At 36.6% G+C, this 27,848-nt stretch overlaps 1 protein-coding gene across 1 annotated transcript in view; it reads right to left on the bottom strand.

Annotated features, from left to right (window-relative positions):
• The window catches only part of ITGA1 (integrin subunit alpha 1), a 170,617-nt gene that overhangs the window by 31,841 nt on the left and 110,928 nt on the right, over positions 1-27,848 (bottom strand). Inside the window, exons 10-19 of the mRNA XM_002815549.6 lie at positions 26,390-26,463; positions 25,534-25,678; positions 17,989-18,134; positions 14,839-14,982; positions 13,463-13,720; positions 9,960-10,090; positions 6,636-6,802; positions 5,058-5,194; positions 2,627-2,737; positions 12-221 (exon numbers count right to left, since the gene is read on the bottom strand). Of these exons, the coding sequence (XP_002815595.2) occupies positions 12-221; positions 2,627-2,737; positions 5,058-5,194; positions 6,636-6,802; positions 9,960-10,090; positions 13,463-13,720; positions 14,839-14,982; positions 17,989-18,134; positions 25,534-25,678; positions 26,390-26,463 (1,523 nt within the window). The remainder of the gene's footprint in view (positions 1-11; positions 222-2,626; positions 2,738-5,057; positions 5,195-6,635; positions 6,803-9,959; positions 10,091-13,462; positions 13,721-14,838; positions 14,983-17,988; positions 18,135-25,533; positions 25,679-26,389; positions 26,464-27,848) is intronic.

Raw genomic sequence — 27,848 nt, 5'->3', positions numbered from 1 at the left:
TAAAAGTTTACCTCAATTCCTGAAAAAACTAGATTTGGAGAATAATGCACTATTGTCCTGGTGTTATAGGCACTGTCCTTTGTATTTTTTACTGTGAGGCTAACGTTGAACTTATCATTCTGGGACCGGACAATCAGCAGGTCCTTTTCAGTGGTGGCGACATGCAGGCTGAGGTCCGAGATACATTTTTCCTTGTTTCCACAATCTTTGGCAAAGGGAATCTGAAATGATGACAGAAAAGAATTTTTCAAAATTTAGCTATGCATTATTGAAAATTACCCATCAATTTGTGTAATAAAAATGGCATACAGCCAAAGTAAGTTAAGCAACTCATAAGGAGAATTTCCCTGCAAAAATCTTAAGGGATTTTATATTTATCCCTGTAATTTATAGGGGAGAAGAGTAAACATTTACTTACAAATGTAAATTGTGCTAGTCCTTTTAAGAATGCACAATTTTCATGGGTGCTTTGCACTGGCTTTTGTCTGCCAGGGAAGGAGATTTTTGAAATACAAAGTCAAGTACTGCAAGATCTAAATCTACTCAACTCTAATTATGAGATTTTTCTCTTAAAATTAATCAAATACTTAGGAATGTCATAAAGCTCAGTTGAGAGGGTGGAAAACGGTCAAGCCACAAATCTAGGAGTTTTGCTTGATTCTTCTTCATTGACCGCCTCTCATTGACCTCTTCATTGACCTCTTCATTGACCATATGTAACTCACCAAGCCCTGTCCATTCTACTCCTCTTCTAAATCTCTCTCCAATCCTGTTTCTGCATTCCCACCACCACTTCGCACCCAAGCATTCTCATTTCCTCCCTGAACTAAAGTAATAGCTTCCCACCGGGCTCCCACATCCACCTGTTTCCCTCCAACCACTCTTCACTGTGCTGCATCCTGTCCCATGGCGGAACCAAATAAAAACCTTCAAAAGCACTGCGCTGCTCTTTCAAAAGTTTAGAATTTGTGCAGTGGCACGACATCCCGAATGACCTGGCCCCTGCCTTTACTTCCAGCCTCACCTCATATCACCTCCTTTCTTGCTCTTTAGCGTCAGCCACGCTAGCGAGTGTCGTTGTTTCCTTCATGCTCAGGACTTTCACACTTAGCATCCCCTCTGTTCCCCAAACTCCCCTAAATAGGGTGGAAATCGCCCTATCCTTCAGGGCTCCACTGAAATGGCACAACTTCAGGAGGGCTCTCCTGACTTCCCAGCCTAGGTGGAAGTTCCTGTAGAGCTCTGAAATCCTCCTCCATAGCATACGCTCTAATTACTACTTAATACCTGTTTCCAGTGTTAGACTGTAAGCTCCAATGCCTGGTATGTATAAGACAATCAATACATCTGGTAGGAAGGAAGGGAGAATGGAAGATAGGTGTATGGAGAAAAAGAATTCCCCATCCCTAATATCTCCTCCATTGGAGCCACGCTAGTGACACCCTCCCTCTTCTCTCCCCTCACTCACTCTCAGGGGTGACACATGGACTCTAACTTTGGGAACAGGAACTAAGTGAACACAACTCAGTCCCTTTCTCTCATTTCTATTCTCAGAGCAGCTGTGTGCCTACAGGAAGCACACATTTGGCTCTATTCCACTTGGCAAGTTTTACAAGGTGGGCTCCATGAAGGACAGAGATGGATCAGCACTGCTGATGACCGAGGTGGTTATCGGTGGTCTAAGTCCATGCTTCAGTGTAAGGACACCCTTTATACCTAAACCATACACTGCAATCCAGGGCTTATTAGAATAACAGGGGAGATTTCTTTCCATTGGTCCTAAATTCAGGTGAGGTAAAAATGAGTGTCATTTATTAGTTTTCTTAAACTCCAGCAATAGGAAATTAGAAGGATTGGGAAAAGTCTAACAGAAACTAATTCTTTTTTAAAACATTTTAAATTGATTTAGGGTTATGTGTGCATGGGTTTCAAGCTTTTTCCTAAAGTTACCAGGGCAAACCTGGAGATATGGCTGAGAAAGTTTACTATTTTCTTAAACAGTAGATAACTGAGAAAGTTCATTATTTTGTTAAACAGTAGATAGCTGAGAAAGTGCATTATTTTTTCTTAAACGGTTTTTTTTTCTAGTCTATTTATCTGTAGGTAAGCTTGCTGAAAAACAACTACAGACTGCCTGGGAGCTTCGGGACCCTTTGCCAATTACCAGAGGAAGATAAAGCCATTGAGAAAACAGAGCAAACAAGAACCAGCAACCCCTTGTTACCTTTAGATCATTAACATGTCATTATAATGCTGAAGTCCCTGCCATAGAAGAAAATGGCCACCATTTCTTGAACATATGTTGTATAAGGAAGCATGTTTACGATCTGTACTAGTACATCTAGAGTTCCTCTCTGGACATGCTTACGTATACCTCCCTGCCCCACATCTAACTCCTTAAAATTCCCCAGGTTTTCACAGCTTGAGGAGAAGGAGGACTTTAGAGCAAGAGCTCCCTCTTTCTCCATTCCTGACCAGGAGTAAAACCTGCTTGCCTTTTTTTTCTTTCTTCCAGTTGGTTGTTCTTTCTTTGTGACCAATGCAGAGTAATGAAAAAACACAGTTTACTAGTGACACTAAAATGTTCACAAGTTGGTATTTTGTATTTCAAAGAAATCTGACTTACATATTCATGTACTGAGTTTGGTAGAGAATCATCAAGAACAGGCCCATTTTCTGGATCCGTAAGATTAAAGTCCAACGTTATTCTCACAGAGTCCTGAAAGTCATGTTTGTCCTAGAGGGTGAAACATAAAATATATCATTGGTATCATATTTACTGGGTGTTCTGATCTTGTTACGTCTCCTTCTTCTGTCCCCAAGGGTCAGGCTTACTGCACATTCTTGTGCATCTAATCTGACATATGATCTCATCAGGCTTTTGCTTCCCCAGAGAGGGATTGGCATTCTGACAAGGGGAATAGGGGAATGTGGAGGTTTCAGAATATGACCTGTTGACTCACTTCCAGTTCCTCAAAGGGCCCTGCTGGAGTGATGGCAACATCACACCTTGCTGTGTCAACATAGGAGCTACCTGCATCACAATATAGTTTTTCCTGAGACCTCAAGCCAAAGATCATTATGTAACACTTCCGGGAACATTTCCCAACTTCAGAAGGGCAAACTTTCTATAAAATGAGTTACATTTCATTAATATAATATATACCTAGAGCTATAAGTTTTTTTTTTGTTTGTTTGTTTTTTTTTTTGAGACAGAGTCTCTCTCTGTCACCCAGGCTGGAGTACAGTGGCACAATCTCGGCTCACTGCAACCACCTCCACCTCCCAGGTTTAAGCGATTCTCCTGCCTCAGCCTCCCAAGTAGCTGGGATTACAGGCATGTGCCACCACACCCAGCTAATTTTTGTGTTTTTAGTAGAGACAGGGTTTCACCATGTTGTCCAGGCTGGTCTCGAACTCCTGACCTCAGGTGATCCACTCACCTCAGCCTCCCAAAGTGCTGGGATTACAGGCGTGAGCCACCATGCCTGGCCAAGAATTTTATAATGTAAAATTATTTGGAAAGGATGTGAATATGATTAATATTGTTAACATGCCATCAATAACAATAATGATTTATAGTATTCAAAATTGTGAGCTTTATATACATTATTGCAAATTACTTCAACAGTCCTCTAAGATGAGTAACTATTATTGTCCTTATTTTACAGATGAAAGATTGATCCTCTAAGAGACCAAACAACGTTGCCAAGTCTCTCAGAATGTGGAACATTTGGGATACAAATTCTACACTGGCTGACTCCAGAACAAATTTCAAAGTGCTTCTTTCAAAATCCAAAACAATTTTGGAAATTTTGAAAATATTTCAGTCCTGTAAACACCGGTACTTAGACATAACTTAGACACTGAATTTGTGGACAAACATAGACTGAGATGATTTTTAGCAGGTTGGAGACAATGCCATATCTGGTTTCATACCCATTCAAATTTTATCCACATTCTAATTCCTAAGTGTTCAGTTCTGATTAACTAAACAGGAGGGGCAAATCCAGTGTTATTTTATCAAATAATAGATTGATCTTGGTGCTGACAGAATAAGCTTCATGATAAGTATCATGAAGCATATCAACATGAAAATCACCGAGGAAGAACAAATGCTGCACAAAAGGATGCACATTTTCTGTCACTCCCCTGCCCCTAAACTACAATTTTCAAAATGCAGACTATAAATATATCAATAATACAGAAATAAGTTAGAAGTGGGAAAATTGGACTGGTTCCTTTAAAGCTCCAAGTTCACCATCAAGTCTCTACGTCTTAATGTCAGTTACTAAAATCAGTTTCCTCATTACCTTCATGCTGCTTCTTATTTTTATCACTCTCATGTACATTTTAAGAAAATGTTTAGGAAACTTCTGCCCTCTGTTGGGAACATTCCCCATATACACAGTGTCCCAACAAAATACATTTTAAATGGTTTACACTGGCTTACCAGCCATCTCTAAAGATTAATAGTTTGCTTTCCAAAATTCCCTCATCCACTAAAATTAAAAAAAAAAAAAACAACAAAAACTGAAGTAGCACAAAGCCTACAGATGATAGAAAATACTAGATAATTTTCCCCTTCGCTCTAAAGTCAAACAGCAAGATATATAGTTACATGAATCCCAGAAAGCATACAGCCCAGCAGTCTGCCCCCAGAGCAGTTAATCACTTATCACCCACAACTGACAGACAAGGCCCACAGAAATTAAATGTTTTCAAGCTGAAGGAATAAATGAATGAATGAAAGAAATGAAGACACGAATAAGGTTTCTCGTCAACTAGAACACTGTGTCTTTTTCTGCCATTCCATAATATATGGATGTCTGATAACGCAGATAGGGAATACTAGAGATAGTTTTACAAATATTTGGAAATGAGAAAATTAGACCTGCGATTTTATGATAAAAATGAACAAACAAGATAAAATTTCCTTTATGACATCATAAGTGCATTTTGAAATAAAACAGTAAGAATTTGATTGACTTGAAAGAAGACATCTCTACTATATTCTTGATTTGGAATAAGGCAGCTACGATATATGATTTACTTGCCAACATGTAGAAGGAGTGCTTAGTGCATTCTGATTTTCGAACTGTGATGTTCCTTTGAACCTTTCTCTCTTGAGTTCCAGAGAAAAAACTTCGTGATATTTGTCTTAGTGAATCTAGGGTGACACGGTACTGCAAATCTACAAAAATTTTAAAAAATAATTGATGGAAATGTTTATTTGAAGTGATTCTCATATTGTACAGATTATTAAATTAGCATTATAGAAAAATCATTTTGGCAATCAATCAAAAAAGATTCTATTGTTCAGCATATCCACGCTATTATAACAATGATATTAGCGGTTATGAAGATAACCTCAAGGAACTCTATAGAACTCCTCTCTGAGTTCACTGTGCTTTCAGTGTTTAATTACACTTATTGTTTATAATTCTTATACACACACATATACACACATGCACACCTGCCTATCATCTAATTTCCAGACCACCACTGTATTTATTATATTTTCACTTAAAATATTCTTTTTAAGTTTAGAAATGTTGGAACCCTGCTTAGAATATTGATTATGTTATATTTCAATAGAGGCAAAAAATACATTAGTTATTTGTGTACAAATATATACATTTTAATCTATTTATATATAAAACAACATTATCTCAGCTTATGTTCAAACCACTATTAAGTTTCAATAAAATAAGCGTACCACAGTAAAGAAAATAAGTGAAATCTTACACTTTATATGAAGGCTACAATATTCTTTATTCGATCACTTAGTTACTTTGCAAATATTAAATAAGACTGAAATAAAGTTACATATAAAACACAAAATCGTTATTTTATATTCCTATACCTCATTGATCTTTCTAGTCAGGAGGCTATTTCAGAGCGTATACATGCGCATATGGAACAAATCAAGAAAAACAGGTTTTAAGGATTAATGGTTTTTCTCACTCTGCTTATATTTGGTTACAGAGTAAATTTCTCTTCTGCAGCCAATGGCCTTTATAGCTTTGATTTGAGCATATTTCAACATCATTAAAAACCTGCCTTAGAAAGTGGAGAATGGAGGGAGGAAGAGGAAGCACAGGCTGACCTGATGCACCTGAGAACACACACACAGAACAAGTCTGACTCTTAGAAACTAGGATCACCTCAATGGAGCAAAGGATCTCAGAAATGTGGGAATGGTTATTAGGGTTCTCTGCAATACCAGTCTTTCCCAGGAGGGGGCAAGAGAAGGGAGAGAAGATTCTTTGTAGAAACCCACAGGAAGGAAAATTGGGCCCATTTGTAGCCCAATTTCTAAACTCTACCTCTGAATCGGTATTTTTATCTTAAGCATCTGATTGTACATAGTAAGTAGGAGAGCCATTCAGAAACTATGGAGTGTTGAGGGCACTGCATGCAAACATGTAATTTCTGCTCCAGAATTGACTGGGTTCCATAACCTATTCCTTTTGCAGCAGAATTTTTTTTCAAGGTTCTGCATGTTCACTGGGGCAAATATGATGTGCAGTTCACCATGGTGGGGAAAATACAGTATCCTACTGGACTTCATCATGCTGGAGCAAATATATTGTCCTCTACCCAAAAGTACTTGCTATAATTATTTTGCTTACCAGCTTCATAAATCGTGTCTTCTTTAGATTTTAATTTCACATCAAAACACACTGTAGCATTTATGCATACTGTTTCTTTTCCCTCCATATGGCAGTTTTTCTTTTGAATATTCACTTTATTTGGCTCAAAATTCATGGTCACTTTAACTACGGCCACATCTCGGGACCTACAAACAAAAACAATGGGATTACTCACATGTTTTTACATTTAATGAATGTCATCAACTTGGGACTGCAAAGTGAGTGCACGGAAGAGGGTTCTGCTTCATGTATAATACAGTGCTCAGGACTCCATTTCTTTAATTAATCATTGTTACAGAGAGATTATATCTGATGTTCTAAGACATGCAGGTTATATTTGGAAACTATTTGGGGCTTTTGGTTCAAAAGCCAAAGATCTAGTTTTGCCTGTGATGGAAAAGAGATGGAATCAAGTGTCCAGGTGAAACCCCAGAATCAACTATATTTTGGGGATTTACGAGTTTTTTCCCAATTTGAAAGAAGTCTAAAGGTCCCTGAACAGCCCGTAGGCCCCTGCTATCTCTCGTCTGGACTGTAATATTGTCTGTCCTTGTGAGTTCAGCTCTTCCTCTATTTCTAGGAAGGAAAAGCAAAATAACATTTGAGGCAGTGTGCTAGACATGGATGCTATTTCATTTAATTCTTAAGGTTAATTATAAGAAACATCATTTTTGTTTTATGTTTGATAACTAGGGCTCTGAAAGGTTAAATATTTTATGCCGGGTCAAAAGCTATTAAGAAGAAAAACCTGGGATTTTAAACTCAGTCGTTTTTAACTCTAAAGCCCAGTAATGTCTACTAACCCAAAATGAGATCAGAGTAAGAGCTCAGACATGGAGAATATATGGATCCTGAGGTCATTGTCTTAGATCCAAGCCGGAACAATTACTGCACATTTTTACCTGGTTTCTGCCTTGTGGCCAGAGCTAGCCCCTTATAACTGTGTATGTTGTGAATAATGAAGTCACTACTTATGCTTTTGCATTAAAAAAAAAGGTGGTTTTCTTTTTTCTGTTAAAATAATGTATTCATAGAAAATATAAACATCGTAGAAATGCATAAAGAAAACACAAATAACTTGTTATACTACCACTCAGCAATAATCATCATTAACATTTAGTACACTCAGTGGTTTTTTCTTTATAGAAGAAAACATGCATACACATACACACATGCATACATACATATATACAAAAGCACATCTTCATATGTATGCATACATATTTTTAAAACATATTACAATGAACAGCTTTCCAATATTTACATTTTTCTGAGAACATTATTTTTAATGGGATTTATCATTTTTAATGGGAGCAGACTATACCAGCATATGCACATACCATAATCTATGCATTCAATCCCACCTCATTGCATATTTAGCTTAATTTAAAAAATGGTTTCTGAGTATAGTGGTAAATTTAACATTATTAAAAGATGGTATTACATACAGTGCTGTGATGACACCTTTAATTGTACTTCTAGATTGTATCTTTACATTTTTAGGAAGTTAAATCGTTGGTAAAAAGTAGGAACATTGGAATGCTTTTAAACACTTATTGATAAAGACCTTCAAATGAGTTTTAACCAGTTTACCCTTTCATCAGCAATGAATGAACATGCCTAGTTTCCTGCTTAGTAACATGGATTCTCCAGGCATGAAGCTGCCTTGACCATTGTCCACCCCACACATCCTCTCTGTCCCAGCCAGATCTTTCTTGGGGGTCAGTCCAGGTCTCATGACAAGACTCTCACTATTTGCTTCCAAATGTTTTTCCTATCATCTGTCACTTGTATCCACTCTCACTTCTTGTTAGGCATTGTGAATCTTAGTCTTCGTGTCCCAGTATATCGGTTTGGTCCATTCTGCTGTCAATGGAGCCTGGACTATGATAGGGAAATGACTATCATTTTGGGCCATCAGTGCCTTGATCTGGGGCAGGAGAGGCCATAAATAAGGTTGCAAAGCTTTGCAAGAAGGCCTTGAAACAAAACTGGAGCATAAAAACCCTGAAAACATGTTTTTAATATGAGAATTAATACAATAAATACTTGTGAGCTAAAGGGAGCATAATAAACTAATTCAGGATTAACAGTTCAAACAAAATTGAAGTATATCCATTGTCCCTGACACTGCTGACTTCTGGTTTTGAGCCTTGGTTTCTGGTGAGTCCTCCCCAAAGTCCCGGCCACTGTGCTGCCTAATATTCCCTTTTCCTAGGTATCACCCTTCAGTCTTCTTTCCCCTCTACTGTAAAGGTTTTTTTTTTTTTTTTTTTTTTTTAACATAGTGATTATTGTATGTGCACAATTTACTGTACCATTTTAATTTGATCATTAGTTCTTAAGCATTATCTTAACTTATAGCAAAGTCATCTATTTTCACCTCTCTATCTTCACCTTTCTTTCACACTTTATTACTCTTCTAGGTAACTTTTTGGGAAAAAGAGCATTGACGTATATTTCCACCTGAATTACAGTAAACCAATGCATTAATTTAGGAGAATCAACATGCGGACTTCCCATCAGGTCACCTGGCATAAATAGACATTTTATTTATGAAACCCTTGCTTTATATTTCTTAATGAAATTTATTATATATTTTTCAAAATTATCATGTGGATTTCTCATTATGTTGATTCTTGACTTCCTAGTAATTTTTTTCAAATAGAACAGTTTTTGAAATAGGATACTTAGTTTTTGAAATAGGATATTTAGTAAGCAATATCTATTTTTGCTTACTAAATTATTATTTATTCATAATTAATAAAGCATTATGAATGTACGTATCTGAAAGAACTGGGCCAATTTGGGGATTTGGGCATTTTGAAGGCTGAGTGAAGATATTACTTAAGATGCCTCTAGGCTTGACCAACAATATAAACAGAGTCAGAGAGTGCTGCGCGATTATCTGTTTCTATGTATCAGGTAAATGAATACAAAGTCGATTATCTCTAAAACCTTGTAAGCAGCCCAATATTAGGGATATTTTCTTGTTTATATACATCCTCTATAAGATCTTCTCTTCCCCTATACCTCTCCTAAAACAGAATACCTATTTTAGTGTAAACCACATAATAGACACACCAAATTAAGAGTTCATTCTACTTGTTTCTTTCATATAGCTTCTTTGTTCTTAAGATGTATTGACTCTTCCAGCTCACTCAACTGAATAACTTGTATTTGCATAGTGGAACACAAAAGGAAATAGATATTTGGTATGACATGAGCTCCAAACACACTGGGAGCTCTGCAAGTTATCAGTGACCAAGTCTCAGATTAACAGGATGTTATTAAAATACATACCAGAAGAGGGCAGCACCACCAAGGCCCCCAATAGTCACATCTGTCAGACCGTCACCATTTAAATCCATTTCTCCGTGGATAGACTGGCCAAAAAATTTCAGTGTCTCACCATCCCCACCTGATGGAATACGCTGTGAGAATTCAAAAAAAGAGTTTCATATGAGAAGAGTCTGTTCAAAACAGTTTCAAATAAATCTGAGAATTTAAATTGTTTAACAAAATAATCAAAATTAAAGATCTTTTGGGAATCCGCCCAAGAGGTCCCTCATGTGGAGATAAGAGGAAATACTCAGATGTTCCCAGAGGATATTGCCGTTTTTATAGTACAGACAAAATCATTTCAAGGTCACTGACACTAGAGAGAGAGGGAAAATTATATAATGTCATTTTGTCTAATCCTCAAAGGAAACAGTGTGAGTAATTGGTTCTGTGCTTTCTGCTTCCTAGCCAATCCCATCACACAGACATATTTAAAGGTACCGGAAATCTTGAAAACATATCATATCAGCAAAGCGGGGAGGGGAGTAGAAGATTGTCCTGGGGTCAATTTGGAGTTCGCTGAACTTTGTGGCTGGGTATAAATAACACATCCCATCAAATACATTTTCCAATATGTAATCTCTACTGTCTTTCAAAAATTGTCCTAAAAGTTGAGGGCACAAGAGACTCAATTCCACTCACATGCATTCACAACGTTGAGATGGCACAAATGAGTATGTCTTGAAGACTGATCTGTGCACATTACCATACATAGTATATTTGATATCTGTACTTCCTGACTTAGCATTGGTTCAAGCTGAAGCTAATGCTTTTAACAGAAGCCCATGGCAAGCAGACAGGACTTACAACCCTCCCTAAACTTCAAGACGTCTCAGCCTTTCGGTTTCCACATAAATAACATAAAATAAGAAGCCTACTAAGGCAAACCAAATGGAAACAGTTTTCATCCTTAAACAGGTGAGGCTCGTTTGAAAGTATTTCCCTTCTTTTTTTTTGAGACGCTATTTCGGCTCACTGCAACCTCCACTTCCCAGGTTCAAGTGATTCTCCTGCCTCAGCCTTCCGAGTAGCTGGGATTACAGGTGCGCACCACCATGCCTGGCTAATTTTCTGTATTTTTAGTAGAGACGGGGTTTCACCATGTTGGCCAGGCTGGTCTCGAACTCCTGACCTCGTGATCCACCTGCCTCGGCCTCCCAAAGTGCTGAGATTACAGGCATGAGCCACCGCACCCAGCCATCCTCATTTTTTTAAGCGAAGAATTCAGGAGATATCTGACTCCTTGGTTCTATGGGCTTGACTGATTCTGGATTATCCCATACATAAGCAGCATCTCTGGTTCTCATGGAAATGAGTAAGCACATCTTCACGTATTCCTTGGAAAAACATTTTGCCAGTAATTAAACAAATCCAACTCTAATATTCTTTTTGTTGCTTTTGTTTAAAGTTGCATTTTGATTTACTACCATTTAGAAAACAAGTTGCTTATGACAATCTATTTCATCTGACAATGATTTAGCTTTCCTTTTCTACTTCAAATGCTACCCCATTAAATTTACAGGATTGACGCTGAAGGAATAAAGTATTAGAATATAAGAAAGAAGTTCTTCCTGCATTTCCTAATTCCATCATGCCCCAGTCATTAATATTGCCTGTCTCTTGTTAAGTAAATAATGCCATAAAGATTTTCACCAGAAACAAATTATTTATCAAATGGATACAAGTGCTCTTATTGAAATAAGCCCTTTATTCTGTTCACTATTGTCATTATGATTTTATGAAAAATCACTCACGTTTGCATTACATGAATAGATTTTGAGAGCTCTGTTGACTACAGAACCAAAGAGAACATTCAAATAGAAAATGAAATAATTAATATTCTGATTTCTTTTCAAATTATATAAGCTAGAAGGTAGTGAATTCTGTTTTATTTGTAAGTAGTTGTTCAATATCTAACTGACTATGATTCCTTAAAAACAGACAATTACATTCAAACGCCTTTAAATTCTTTTGTTTTTATAGTGCATTAAGCACTTTTGTAACTTGTTATTTTTCTAATGCAGGAAAAAAATACACTTATGGATTAGAGCTGTTAACTGACAACAAATTACAAACAGGAATAACATAAGTTCCCTGCAGCTTAAACTTAATATTCAGATTTATTTTTTCTAAGGATTACTTGTGAGAAAATTATAAACCTTTAGAAATCCTAACTCACTTGAGGAAACTATATCAACTTAATGGATAAATATAAATTTAATGCAATTTTATTATAACAGCATGGACATTAAATATAAAATCAAGAATCTAATTTCCTTTATTGGCTAAGCCATACAATTATTTTTGCCTTATTCAGAAAGCAGTGCCCTCTATTTAGAATGGGGCACACTGCAGATGTTAAACAGCATTGCTACAAAGTATTCTTTTATTTACTGTTTCAAAAAGTCAAATCCTGGAGACATGGAAAATAACAACAGAAAGGAAACTAGATAAATGTATAAAATATAAAGTAATTAGGGCCGGGCACCTGTAATCCCAACACTTTGGGAGGCCAAGGTGGGCGGATCACGAAGTCAGGAGATCAAAACCATCCTGGCTACACGGTGAAACCCCGTCTCTATTAAAAATGCAAAACATTAGCCGGGCGTGGTGGCGGGAGCCTGTAGTCCCAGCTCCTCGGGAGGCTGAGGCAGGAGAATGGCGTGAACCTGGGAGGAGGAGCTTGCAGTGAGCTGAGATCACGCCACTGCACTCTAGCCTGGGCAACAGAGCGAGATTCCGTCTCAAAAAAAATATATATATATGTATATATGTATATATATATATACACATACACACACACACTACATATATAGTGTATATGTATATACACACTATATATAGTACATATATACACTACATATAGTATATATAGTATATATACTATATATATACTATATATACTATATATACTATATATAGTATATATATACTATATATACTACATATACTATGTATACTATATATACTATATATACACTATATATACACTATGTATACTATACAGTATATATACTACATATACACTATATATAGTATACATAGTGTATATACTATATAAACACCACATATATACTATATATACTATATGTACTATACACTATATATACTATATGTACTATATATACACTATATATACTATAATATACTATATACTCACTATATATACACTATATATACTATATACACACTATATATACACCATATATGCACACTATATATACCATATATACACAATATATTCTATATATATACCATGTGTATATATATAGTGTGTGTGTGTGTGTGTGTGTGTGTGTATATATATATAGTAATTAATCTATAAGGAACACTTAGAATTAAATCTAGTTTCCCAATAAGGTCAGGAGGAAGAAATTAAATAACTCATGAAGTTAGACAGGTAATGCCTGGCATTGAACTGACTTATCACTGAAGGGTGGGAATCTATAGGTTTCAATTCTTACTTGTGCATACTCTTTCCTTATAGTCTTGCCACTTCCATGATAAATGTACACAGCTCCCCCGTGATCATCTTCCAGCGGAGCTCCTATCACGATGTCATTAAATCCATCAAGATTGAGGTCTTTTACAGCAGCAATTGCAGTTCCAAAACGAGCCCCGCATGGCTCATTTTTGTTTTCTTTTGTGCATGAATTGTGCTGCCGAGATGAACAGCACGTCTGCTTAATAGGTTCCAGGCTCATTTGATATTCAAACCTTGTCTGGAAGAAAGATAAACAGCATATTTATGTATTTCTATCATTACTACAGCAGAGTAGAATTTTTAAAGTATACTAAATAAGTGCTATTAACAGCCATTTGTACATTAGTGGTAAAGTTGGTAAAATTTCTTAAAAAGTGTGCCTATCTGAGAGCAAAGTTAGGGATTCCAAAGAGCAGATGGTAGAAGTGTGGGAGACATACTTTAATGGAATCTCTTTTTAATGCAATTCAGTATACAATTCAGAGCATCTTTTTCAGGCCAAATAATATTATATTCTCAATTTGTGCCACTATCCCTTCTTCACCCAATATTGTGCAAAGTGAAAATTTATTCTGGTCAAAAAGGAAACTTTCTCTAAAGCTGCCGAGAGTGGAAGAAAAAAAAAAAAAAAACTGAGACAGAAAGTACTAGCAAAGGTAATCAAGAATACACTTTCTTGGAAAAAGGACAAAACAGCCCAGGCCAAAAAAAGTTGACAGAAGGAAGCCAAAAACTGATAGAAAGCAAGACATATGATTTATTATTTAAAATAATCAATTCAGGAGATAATGTACATATTTGGAAAAGCTAAATAGATAAACACTGGCTTTGCTGTAAAGAGCAAAACACTCTTCTAATGAAGAAATTAAAAATTATTTAACTTAAAAAATGATGTCTGAAGTCAGGAATAGAAGACAAAAATCTCACTCCAGCCCAGTGAAGTATTTCCTGGAAGCCTGCAGTGTTGCTGCCTTGAAACTCATGACTTCTCCCCCTCCACCCTATCCGATTTAACTGCTGAGGTTATTATCTATGTCCAAGCCAGAGCTGATAAGCCTCCCAGCCTAAATAAGCCTTGTGGGTTTATTTAGCAGTTTAGTGAGATTTATATTTACCTCCTTTATCCTATATATTGTTAAACATAATTCACATTTCCAAGCAGAAAATATCTAAGAGTTGGAGCTACTTTATTAGAATTATAAATGGTCATTTCAAAACTGAGGGGTTGGTGGAGTGAATGAATCCTGATAGCTTCTTTGCTCTGTTTTTTCAAAGTGAGTGAAAAATTAGAATTTATTATTCAAAAATGAAGAGAAGAGATTTTCCTGGATTTCTACCAAACTCAGACACCATTACCTGATTGAGAGCATACACATACACTTTTCCTTGCTCCTCCTTCTCTGTTCCCATGTACATAGGGGCTCCGACTAGAAGAATGTCAGTATTAGAATCCTTGTCAATGTCAATTGTTGTTAAAATGCTGCCAAAGTAGGAACCAATCTAGGACACAAAATGAAACAAAACAGCCCAATGAACATCAGAAATTCTCAAGGAAACTGAAATCTACATTTGTTTTACTTCTAGCAATCTAGAAGAAGAGCTAGTTGGCAAAGGAAATGAAAGGTAAAAATTGATGCTCCCTGAAAGTTATTTATTGGCTCTTTCATGAGGATAAAGAATATCAGTTGGTTCCATCTTTGAGGATGAACAGCTGTTACAGATTTCATCGCTTGACAGTAACAAAATGAATTTCTTTAGATTTCACTCTAACCTCTCTTTCTTCTCCACAAATCAGAAAAGGTCAGTAATACTATAGTGATTTTTTAAGGAAATAAAATTAGATAAGCAGTAGAATGCATGCTGCAATGGTTGCATATATGTTTAAATACATTATAAGGAGCTGAGTTGTCCTGGAATACTGGTGTGGCATATTTCACCTCATAGTCTTGGAAGATTGTCTTCTCAATGAAATGGTTAAGCCTTAGCCCAGTAGCTATGGGACATAGAAAAATATGGAAGGATTGCAGGGGGATCATCCCTTGCAGCAATACGTTTTCTCATTTAAAGATAGAAATCTGTTTAGAGAAAAGCAGAGAACTTATACTTCACTACCTAAATGCTTAATTTTTTCAAATGTTATTCTATGTTTAATATTTGATGCTGTTAACAATTATCTTATTGTACATCTCCCTGTACTGGCTTCTGTGATTCTACTCTTACTCTCTTGCTTCTGCCCCTGTGGCATAGACCACCCTTTTCATATTTACCGGCTTCTTCCCTAACTCTCATTTTCTGAATTTGGCCTCTTCTAAAGCTCAGACCTGTAGCCTTTTTCCATTCTCTTATCCTAGATGACCAATCCTTCTTAAGAATTTCTGCTAAGGCAATTGCAAATATCATTCTGTCTTCCTTCTCAAGGCTTCAGTTCTACAGTTCCAGACATTGCTTCCAGTCATGTGGGCAAAAGACATTGACTTTTGAATGCACTTTTCTCACAGGCTTTTGAGGGCCTTGAGAAGTTTTTTTAAAAGTTGAATTAATTATAAACATGAATAAAATAGAAGATCTTGCAACTCTGGGCTTTCCTCCCCACATGGCAACCATCAACTGGAGCTCAGTGGAAGCTCAAAAGCTGCCCAGGGCCATGGTTCCCACCACTTCCTGTGTTTTTTTGCCCAGCAGCTTTACTCATTGACTTTACCTATTTTGATTTTACTTTACTGGCACCTGCAAATATCTGAATTTGTGCTTACTTTACAAGGAACATGTCTAAAAGCCAAACGTCATTGTTAAAAATATCTAAATTGCTTGAGGTGATGACGTTCTAATCATGGAGCCACCTTTCTTTCAGATTCCCAGGCTTGAAACTGAAATCATTCACGACTTAAATCATTCATGATACTCTCCTCAACTTTCACATGCAAATTTTCATAAAATTTGACACTTCCTGTCTTGTATACAATGAATGGAGTGATAATTGATCTAAGACGTCATCTAAAATGCTTCATTCTACTATTGTCAACTTCCTATTATTGATATCTGTCATGGCCCTTCTTTTTCCATTTTTACTGCTGACATCTTATTTTACGTTCTTCTTACCTCCAGTTTGAGCTACAACAATAGCCTTATTCTAACTGTTATGAATTTTCCAAGCATAAATGTGGACAAAGAGTTAATAAAACCCTTTCACCTGATACATGAGGGTCTGACCTTTAGTTACTCTAACTCTGTTGCCCTGGGAATCTGCTGAGGCTGGGATTTCAACTTTACCACTAAGGCTAAGCAACACTGACGGGTAAAAATAACCTCTTATTGGAATATTGTATTCAGGCTGTATGGAACTATAAATGAATTATAAGTACCTGATGAAGATGACATATTTTTGACTTCCCAGAGTGCAGTTACTCTTGTAGCCGGCCTGTCCTTTGTAGAGACCCTGGAAGCTATGTCTATGGTGTTATCATAAAAGATACTGCTCCTGTGGGGCATGGGGCTTTAAAGCTAGTGCAGTTGTGGACCCGCCTAATGTGAGTATCCCTGCGCCTCAGCTTTACTGCTGCGCTGGGCTGCAGCTTGGACTCCTGCAGAGCAGGAGGGCTGATGCAGTCCTGCCCCCTCTAGTCTAGAGAGTTGGAATATTTAGTGAAGGCTAAGAAGAACCCCTCTCCCACCCTCTGTAAAAGGACTGTGGAATAAAGTCAATAAATCCTCCTTGTAGAACTGTTGAAAAATACAGAAAACTTTTTAGAAACAAAAGCTCCCCAAGCTATCACAATTCAAAAATAACAACAACAAAAGCATGGTTAGATCTTTCTTTCAGTTAATACGTGTGTGTGTGTGTCTGTGTGTGTTTGTAAATGTTTGCATATTTATGATGTTTCTTTCAGTTTTTATATATACATATATAAATGTTATTTCATGTATAATTTCCCAAACTTCTTTTAATATTCAATACTACCTAATAAGAATTTTCCAATTTTAAATATTACAGAAAATTTCCCATTACCTCCAGGATAAAATCCAAGCTCTTAATTTGCCATTCAAAACCTGACATAATATGGGTCCATGTTATCTTTTTAACTTTCTCTTTCACTGCTCTTTCTACCTATCTACATTCTATCATCCCTTGTAGATTCGGCCCAAATTTCACCTTCTGATAAGCTTTTCTGCACCAATCCTAGCTTAAAACAATCTCATCATATTCTGACTGTATTGTCTGGGCCACTGGTAATTTCACGCCTCTTAATGTTTTGGATCTCTTTTCTTGTGTATATATTTGTACATTTGTATCTACATCTATTGTACATCTTACCTCCACCCCCATCCAACATGAAGACAAAGATACAGACACTACACATCCTTCCAAAGAACCTAACACAGGGCCCTGTTCCCAGTTGTTACTGAATATGTGGGTATTGCATTTTTAAAAGTTTAGGACAATAAACAGTAAACATACATAGAGTATGAATACATTAATTTAAATAAAAGAATATTTTTCAAGTTTACCTGTTCTCCACTGAGTGTCTGGAGAATTTTGATGTTTCCATCTTCCATCCTGTAGATAATGACCTGGCCTGTATGATTGTACCGAGGCTGTCCAGCAATATAGAGCACATCTCCAGAAGAAGCAGTAGCAGAGTTTACAGTGTAACCTAACAAAAGAAAGATTCCAGATATACCACCTGGACTCCTAAAGTCTTCATGTAATAAATTAAGACTCTTTTTAAATGGCCAAGATAATCATTTTTATATGGTTATATTTTGAAAATAATATTTTTTCTTCAATGCATGTAAGAACTCGTTTTGGTGGAAGCTTTTAATATGCTCTCTATCTACCACAACTGCTTTCTCCTGAGAAGTTATTTTCCCCCAATCTGAGTTTTTCATTATTTGAAATCACAAATGATAAAACAATGTTGACACATATAAAAAAATTGCACATCACTACCCCAATTTGTAATAAATCAATTGTATTTCATTTGGATATATGTGTCTGCACTACAGAAATTAATACTTTTTATATAATTGGAATCACAGAAAATGTAAACCTTTTCTGTGCTGCTACTAGCTTTTTAAATTGTAATTTTAAATAATTGAAGATGATTTCTCTTGGTTAAAGCATGAAGACATTGCATTTATATTACATGACCATTTCCCGATAAAACACTAGAATTCAGGTAGTTTTAATATTTTTGGTATTATACTTAAGATTTCAAAGACACCTTGGAGCATTTAAATTTGTCCCTCTTCTGGATTTTTTGACAGTAAATTTCAAGGAATAGATCACTGGATCAAGTTTTTAATGGTTCTTATAGTGTCTAGAAAATTGTTTTCAGAAAATTTGTACTACTTTGTTCTATGAACAGCCATATGAAAGAAAATTTCATGAAACTGTCCCAGGCTTTGTGTATCATCACTAGTATTTAAATTTGTGTATGTTTTAATAGGTGTTAAACAATGTCTAACAACAGTACCTTGCTGTGATTTTAATGTGACTTTATTCAACAGAGAGCTTGAATCATTTTTCACGTATCTGATCTTTCGTCTTCTTTTTTTTTTACTTTTTTATTTTTTTGAGTTGGAGTCTCGCTCTGTTGCCCAGGTTGGAGCGCAGTGGTGCGATCTCGTCTCACTGCAAGCTCCGCCTCCCGGGTTCACGCCATTCTCCTGCCTCAGCCTCCCGAGTAGCTGGGACTACAGGCGCCGGCACCACGCCCGGCTAAGTTTTTGTATTTTTAGTAGAGACGGGGTTTCACTGTGTTAGCCAGGATGGTCTCCATCTCCTGACCTCGTGATGTGCTCGCCTCGGCCTCCCAAAGTGCTGGGATTACAGGCGTGAGCCACTGTGCCCGGTTCTTTCCTCTTTTTAATGAGCTTCCATGCTCTTTAAAATTTTGATTGTCTTTTTTCTACTTTTGATTTTATTTGCATATATCTTATATTGAAGTTATTCCTGGGTCATTATTTTTGTTTCTTCGGTTTCTTCTGGAATACCTTTTTCTTCTGTGCAACCTCCTCCTCTGGCTTAGAAAAATTTGTTCTATTTCAGTAAACATCATCTCAGTGCGGTGGGTGCGATAGTAGGGGTGGAGGTCACTTATGGGTTAATCTGACCATGTGCCCTGTAAACACAGCCAGTGTATCTCGGGTGCTTCGCCGACCTAGATGTACACAATGATCAAGAGAATCTACATACAAACCTTTAAGATCAGGACTGCTTTTTACATTTTAAGCATGTGAAACAAACTTTCAGCACTCTTTTGGGGCCATAAACCCTCTGTCCAGCTCCACTGTTTGGCTTTGGACACATCTACCAATTCCACCATTGCAATGATGGAATGGCACACACTGCTTCTGTAAAGTCACATCTTTCAGATACTTGGTGGCTTTTCAGATATACAGACCCTTGATTGCCTGGGTAGCTTCATGGATGTTCTTAAAGTGAACACGAAGATTTGAATCTCTTGATTTGAATGACTTTTTGGGTTGTTCTGGGTTAAGTGAATAGTAAACCATTTTAAGAGATCATCTCAGGCTGCTTACAGCAAGAGCATAAATTGTGTCTTTAAGATTAATTTTTGAGTGAAAAATTAGATTTGTTCTTTGTGTTTTGAGAAGAGAGCCATATCAATGAATAAAAATTATCACATGCAGATTTTGATTTTATAAAAGGAATAAGTCTTCTAATAACCAGATTTCATCAGTGAAGCAGAAGTAAGATTATTTTTCAAAATGCCACAAAATAGCACTTCTCACTGAGAAAAAGGTCATTTTTCTAACTCACTTACCAAGTATTTTACTATAAAGTAAGTTTGACTTTCTTTCAAAAATGTTAAAAAGGAACAAAAGTTTTTATACAATATGTTTATTCTTACAAGTGCTAAAGGAGCACAATTCCTCAGGCATATTATCCTTTATGAATATTCCTCACATTCTCATTCCTTCATCTTTCTTTGAGGGTTTTTACTATTATACATAATAGAATCTAAAATATTTTTTCAAACATGTAATGTGTTACATGTTTATATTACTAACCACAATATTGTTTTAAAATGAATCTTTCAGGCCATGTTTATAGATACATAAAATGGAAAAGAAGAATGTGCAAAATGAAGGCCGTTTTATTTCATGCCACTCTACTAAGAACTATAAAGAAGGGAGTAGAATGAGAGTGTTAGTACGTGTGTGTGTGTGTGTGTGTGTGTGTAATTTGCAGAGCTGTGAATGTAACTTGATAAAAGGCTTCTTTTAAAAATGAGTTAAAAATTATGTTTGAGGCTAGGAGTTGTGAGATTATTTAGTTAACTGTCTTTGATGACTTATACTTGATAACTAAAAATATTAGCTGAAATAATCTCAGGGACAGTAACTACCAGTTAGCGTAGTTACTAACTGAGGCTTGGGTGTCTAAAGACAAGAAAGAAGAAAAGAAAAAGAGAGCCAGAGCCAAGTAAAGCCTAATTTTAATTGAAGGAAAATAATTATAAATATTTAAGCTTAATAGCGTTTCCTGAAAAAGAAAAGAATAAGATGGAAGAAAAGGGCTGGGCGCGGTGGCGCATGCCTGTAATCCCAGCACTTTGGGAGGCTGAGATGGGTGGATCACCTGAGGTCAGGAGTTCGAGACCAGTCTGGCCAACATGATGAAACCCAGTCTCTACCAAAAATCTAAAAAATCAGCCAGGGATGGTGGTGGGCGCCTGTAATCCCAGTTACTCAGGAGGCTGAGGCAGGAGAATCACTTGAACCCAGGAGGTGGAGGTTGCAGTGAACAGAGATCATGCCACTGCACTCCAGCCTGGGCAATAAGAGAGAAATTCTGTCTCAAAGAAAGAGAAAAAAAAGAGGAAGAAAAGGCTAAAATGGATGGCATAGCCCTTTGAATGGATTTATGAAGAATGAATTCTGTCAGCTCTCATAATTCACTTCTTGGGAAAAGGGCCAGGATCTAGTGAGGTAATGGGAAACAGGTATGATCTGTCTTGATGCCATGACATTGCCTCACATCTTTCCTTCTTTGGAAGCTGTATGGCAGGAATAGAATTCAGCAAACTGTGGATGGAGGAGGCGGGGGAACATAATCCCAGCTGTATTTTCACAACCAAATTCACTTGCAATGCCTGTATTGGCATAAGGCAGTTTGGGTAACAGAAAGATAGGGGTATGACTATGTCCTGAGACAGATGTTCGACAGCTTGAATTCTTACAGCTTCCTGATCATTATTGATAAGCATGGGATTTTTTTTAATAGAGCCTCTGCCTCTCTGCTTCCTTCATAAGATTTTTCATAGTCTTGCAACTTGCAATCCATACAGTTTACGAAAAAATACACTCAGTCTCTTCTCAATTTGTGATCCCCACAAAGAAACACTGTGAAAACTTCATAACTTCATTTCAGATTTAGAATATTATTTTGGGTGAAAAAAAAAACAAAGTATTTGTCCTGCCTTTTCTGGATGCTTTTCTATTTTGAAAGAAATCTTACATGTATTAGACTTTATGTTGGCAAAATGTCATATACCCTCACTTGTGAGTAAGCTAATGAAATAATTTCTGAAACAGAAAAGAAAATCTCAGCACACTGTAGAAGACATACCCAAAAATTTCCTTTTTGGACAGACAGAAGTCATATATTATAAATACTGTGGTCACAAATAAGATTCTTTTAATATTTTCTTGCTTGCAGTGGCATCTTTAAGTTGAATTCTCCACATCTGCTTTAAGCAACGTTTAACCAAAGCTTTTTGGGAATGACAAATTTAGGATTCTTAAGAGTTTATTTATTTTAAAGGAATTTAATCACATATAATTAAGAATACCAAAAACTACAGTGTTATCAATTAAAATGTGTGGGCTTCCTAAGAGTGGCAACAATATCATACACATCTTTGTGGACTTCACACAGTGTCTTTAATTTTGTAAATACTCAATACTTATTAGTAATAGTACTAATGTCAGCTACTATTATTATTTTGTATTATGTATGAGTTTTCTACTGCTGCTGTAACAAATTAGCACAAACTTGGTGGCTTAAAGCATCACAAACTTATTATCTTATGATTCTGTTTATTAGAAGTCTGGCATAGAGCTTCCTGGACTAAACATCAGGATATTGGCAGGTCAGTGTTCCTTTTGGGAGCCTATCAAGGAGAATCTGTTTTCTTGCCCTTTGTAGCTCTAGAGCCATCTACAGTTTTTGGCTTGTGGCCCCCCTCCATCTTTAAAGCCAACAACATTGCATCTCTCTGACCATTTTTCCATAGTTCTGTCTCCCTCTGGCCACATCCAGGAGAGGTTCTCTGATTTTTAGAATGCTTGATTATATCAGGTCCAGCCAGATATCTGAGGATAATCTTCCCAACTCGGGATCCTTAATTTCATCATATCTGAAAAGTCCCTTTTGCCATGCAAAGTAACCTATTCATGGGTCCAGGGATTAGGACATGGACATCTTTGGGGATCATTATTCTGCCTACCACAATACTAATAAGAGGAATGTTTATTATATAACATTACATAATAAAAAATACAAAATAACATTTACATAATAAAATAACAGACAACACCCATTGAGTGTTAACTGTGTGTCAGGCACAGTACTAAATATAGTCATTACTTAATCTAACAACCCAAATGATATATATGGTGTAATTATTTCCATTTTAGAAATAGGAAAATTGAGGCTTTGAGGGGGAAAGTAATTTGCCTAAAGCCATAGCCAGGGGCAGAATCAGAAAACAAGCTCAAGTCTCTATGACCTCATGGCTATCGCTAATTGTACACCTTGTACCATAACTGCTTCAAGTCTTTAGTATCATAGAATCAGCAGCTTTATAATTTTTATTTTTATGGGTGTGTAATATTCATTAAGTGGATTTACTATTTACTTAACTATCTGCATATTTTGGGGCATTTAGGATAATGACATTTCCCCCAATAACATAAATAATAATGCAATGGAAATCATTGTTCACTTGGCATTCTTAAATATTGGATTTTTTTCCTTAGGTTAGGTCCACAGAAGTGAAATTTCTGTATAAATGTGGTACAAACATTTTTTATAGCGCTGTAAACACATTGCCAAATGCCTTTCACAAGGAGTTTTACTAATTGATATGTCATCCATTATATAGGAAGATAAATGATCTATATTTATTCTACATATAATAGAAGCCTCAGGTTAAGCTGGTTCTTGATTCCAAGGTATTTCACATAAACAGTCTCATAGAACCTTAGGATGTAATGAACTTTTAGAAGATATCTAATCTAATCCCCAGCCCTCTTTTTTAGGTATTCTGTGTCATAGCACATATCATACTGATAGTGATTGCTTGTTTCGTTATTGTCTCTCACCCAAAAAAGTAAGGTTTATCAATGTAGGAATTGACCTGCCTCATCTATCTTTTTATTCTCTATAAACTCAGTGTTTGGCACATTGCTGGTACTCAATATTTGTGCAGTGCTTTATTAATCAACCCAGAATCAGTTATTTCGGTATCGTGATATGATCACTGACATAAGAATCAAGAAGCCTCAATTGTGGTTTCACACCTGCCATAGGCAGCTGGGACATAATTGTTCTATCTCTCAGTTTCTTGATTGGAAATTAAGACTACATGCTCCATAGGACCTCTTATAATGCTAAAATTTGAAACGAATTTTAAGCCTAACCCCTATATGTTATATCACAATCATCCAAATACCTAAAAGACATGCAATGCACACTTCGTTTTCTAACCTTCAATTTCTTTAAGTTTTGGAGAGAGTGAGACTTTAGCAGGGAATTGCTTCTGGAGCTGACTTTTCTATCTAATATTTTACTGGCACATCCTAGTTTGTCATTTTCTCCTTGTAGTATGTGATACTTAGAACAACCAGATACTCTAGCTGTTGGCTGACCAGAGTGGAATGTAACAGGATTTCTATGAGAAACAGACTGGACTTTCATTCATGCAGTTCTACATGTGTTAAGAGATTTTAGCAGTCACAGTGCAGCTGCTGTTGACTGTTACATTTTTAGTCATCTAAAACTCTAGTCCTTTTATTCTTAAGTCCTGCTGCCCCTACAGCTTTAATAGGTGTCCTTAAATAAGGAGATGCATAAACACTGCAGTAAAGACCTGCCACCTTCCTGGTAAAATAGAAAGCAACTGGGACAGAGAGAAAAAGACTTGCCTCTGGGACAGAAAGATCCCAGAGAGGAAGGCTAACACGTGAAGCTGTGAATGCTTCCAGGCCAAGGTATGTGTTTTCTTTATCACTGTATCCCCAGCACTAAGATCAATGCCTGGAGCAAAAGAGGACCCCCCCCAAATATTCGTTGAGTGACTAAGAGCTGGGAAGCCATATCCTGATGGTCCTTTTTATTTTAGGTCCTCCCAACTGTTGGCAAATATCTTTTTTCAGTGAGGGAGAGTTCCCTGGCATCCCCCAGGTGTTGCTCAGCTTGGTATAGATCCCAAATAAAGTGGTACCAGACATATAACTCCTCATTTCTGGCAAGACACTGGGAACCAAGATCATGTTACATCACTGGGTTTAAGTTCAATATTTGTCTGATTGTCAATGGAGTTGTTAAAGAAAAAGTTACATGATAAAATACATTTTTCTTTTCCAAAATTAGGACCCATAGAGATAAATTAATGATAGAAGACATTTAAGACAATATGAGAGTTTGGTTTTCAGGATATAGGAGAAGTCGAGGTTTCCTTTTCTACTCTCATTTCTTGTCCACCACGTTCAAAGTTCTTCTTGAAGTTAAAGTTGACATCAGACACAGAGAAACTGAACATATCAGAAACGGCACATATCAACCTAAACCATTCCCTGCATTAGACAGTCCTACTAACAAAAAATGACTCCTATGTATGTCATTTTGACTAACTAAAGCTGCTCAGAGGCCTGAAACTTTGCATGGGTTCTGGAAAATACCCAACTCGTTGAAATAATCTTGTCGTATGGTTGCAAGCCTATAGAAACATAAGCAAATAATGCTAGAGGTAAAAAATGGAAAAGTAAAACTACTCTTTTATAATTATATCCAAACCTTACCTAAATAAGAAGCAAGCGGTTCATTCTTTTTGGTAGACTCAACATTAAAGGTTGTGTTTCGAGGGATTATGATTTGACCAGCCTTCTGCATGACAACTGTTCCATTCCAATCATAGGCTCCTACTGCTCCAAGCATGACCCAATCCTTACATGCAAATAAATAAGATAATAATATTTAATAAAAATAATAAGGGGAAATACTTAAACACCATTAACAATGTGTATAGGTATACTGTTCAAAATACTTTACATTTATTAGCTTATATAATCCTCATGATAACTCTGTGGGCTAGATGCTATTGTTACCATACCCGTTTTACAGAAAAAGAAATCAAGGCACAAATAACTTGCCCAAGTTATACAGTAAAATTGCACATGGAAATGTCAATATTCTTTTGCAAGGACCATTATGCCTTTTCTTTCATTAACTACAAATGATATATTTTCTAATCTTGCCTTTCTACTTTATTCTGGGTGCCCAGCATCCTAGGTCTTGAACATGGAATTCTAATAAGACTCTTGAATTCCTTGACACTGTGGAAAAATATTCTACATCTGTAGCAAATATGTTAAATTATTTCATTTAGACAGATACATAATTACAAGGCACAGCTCACACTGTCTGATTCACAACTATTAGTACAATGTAGTGAACTGTGTGAGAGAACATATTTTCCTAATAAGAAGCTTGAGAAATGACATTTTCCTATTTGAATTAGAAAACATCATCATAGCCTGCACAATTGTTCAAGCTATGAACTGCGTGTTCCACTTACATACTGATGGCTAGATGTTGGTTTTGGGAAGGGAAGTCTTGCAAACATATATTTCATTTTTCACCAACTGGTCAACATACCTGTGAATAATGAGCACTGAAGCCAGTCTGAGACATTTCCATTTCAAATGAAGCTGCTGACTGGTCAGCTGTAGCTATAACATAGGAAAATATCACTGTAAATAAGTAACAATGCCTTTTCATGCACTACTGACTTGCAGAATACAGATACCTGGTAGAGCTTGTGGTCTTACCAACCAGAACTTCAAACATCTTAGGGCATTTTCAGCCATACATTTCTCAACCCAAAATTTCTAGGTAGGCCTGGGTAGAAGACAGAGAAAGATAGTCAAAGGGCTCATGTCTCAAATTCTTGCTCATTAGCAGCCCTGTCCTTGCCAGAGGGGTTGAGAAATCTCCATTCTTATACTGCAGCATGTTGTGGATCCTACGGTGCTTTGGGTCCACATGGTTCAAGTGGGATGTACTACAGTAGGAAATTCCTGTCCAAATTCATGCCTTGGGAACCCTGCTGAGCCCTTAGGCTAAACTCCCTTAATATGTTATGGGACTGAAAAAAATTTCATTCACATATTTAAAGAGGTTTCTCAACTCCATCAGTCCCACCCATATTCAGGCCATAGATCCTGTCAGAATTTCATTGTGTGATAAAGGGTTTAGGCATTTTAGTATGTATTTATTTGCTCTAATTACCAGTGGTAAATATCACTCACAGATCAGGAGGGGTCTTTGTGATAGGGCTGCCCACATGCCATTCAATCATATATTTTTAAAAGATCCTGTACCCATTTTGAAGCTCTTTACTGAGATGCAGAGATAATTCAGAGCATTCCATGGCAGTCTGCTACTCCCAAATTATTCTCAAAATATTCACAAACCCAAAGCCACAATTTCCTGAGGGAATTGATGGAATGTTGATTTATTTGCTTGCACTAGGGGTTACTGATTTATTTGGCCTTGCAGATAAGTTAAAAATAGCACTTAAGAAAGTCAGTCTGCTCTTTTGTTGAGGCAAGAGAATAATCAAATTTGTGAATGTAACTATTTGTTAGTTATTTACATGGATAAAATTGTGAACAAATACATCAGTAATTACCTTTGTAGGACTAGATTAAATGGGGCAATCAAGAATTCAAATATATCATTTTAATCTCTTGTGTGAATTGCCCTGTAATTTAAATGACTGAGATGCACTTTAACTTTAATTTAAAGATGTATTTTCAGTCCACAATGCTTTCAGGTATTTTCTCACTTATCTGCAAGATCAATAAGAATGCAGCAACGGAAACCTGCATTATTTCCAGCACCTGCCCTGCTGCTATTCTGCCTTCAGCTGAGAACAGACAGAAGGACGCTATGTGATGTTCTTCCTGCTGCAGTGGCATTATGGTAATAGACCACTATATTCTCCTGGGCTTCTTGCTTCAAACTCCTCCCTGGACTGTTCATGGGTGTTTGGGCCAGCCACTCTAACCACTGTGCAGCCTCTGGTTAGAAATGTTGGCATTTTCTCCCAGTG

The sequence above is a fragment of the Pongo abelii genome, chromosome 4 (genome assembly GCF_028885655.2).
Source record: "Pongo abelii isolate AG06213 chromosome 4, NHGRI_mPonAbe1-v2.0_pri, whole genome shotgun sequence".
Taxonomy (NCBI): domain Eukaryota; kingdom Metazoa; phylum Chordata; class Mammalia; order Primates; family Hominidae; genus Pongo; species Pongo abelii.
Note: the sequence above shows the minus strand (reverse complement) of the source record. Positions and strands in the feature narration are given on the sequence as shown.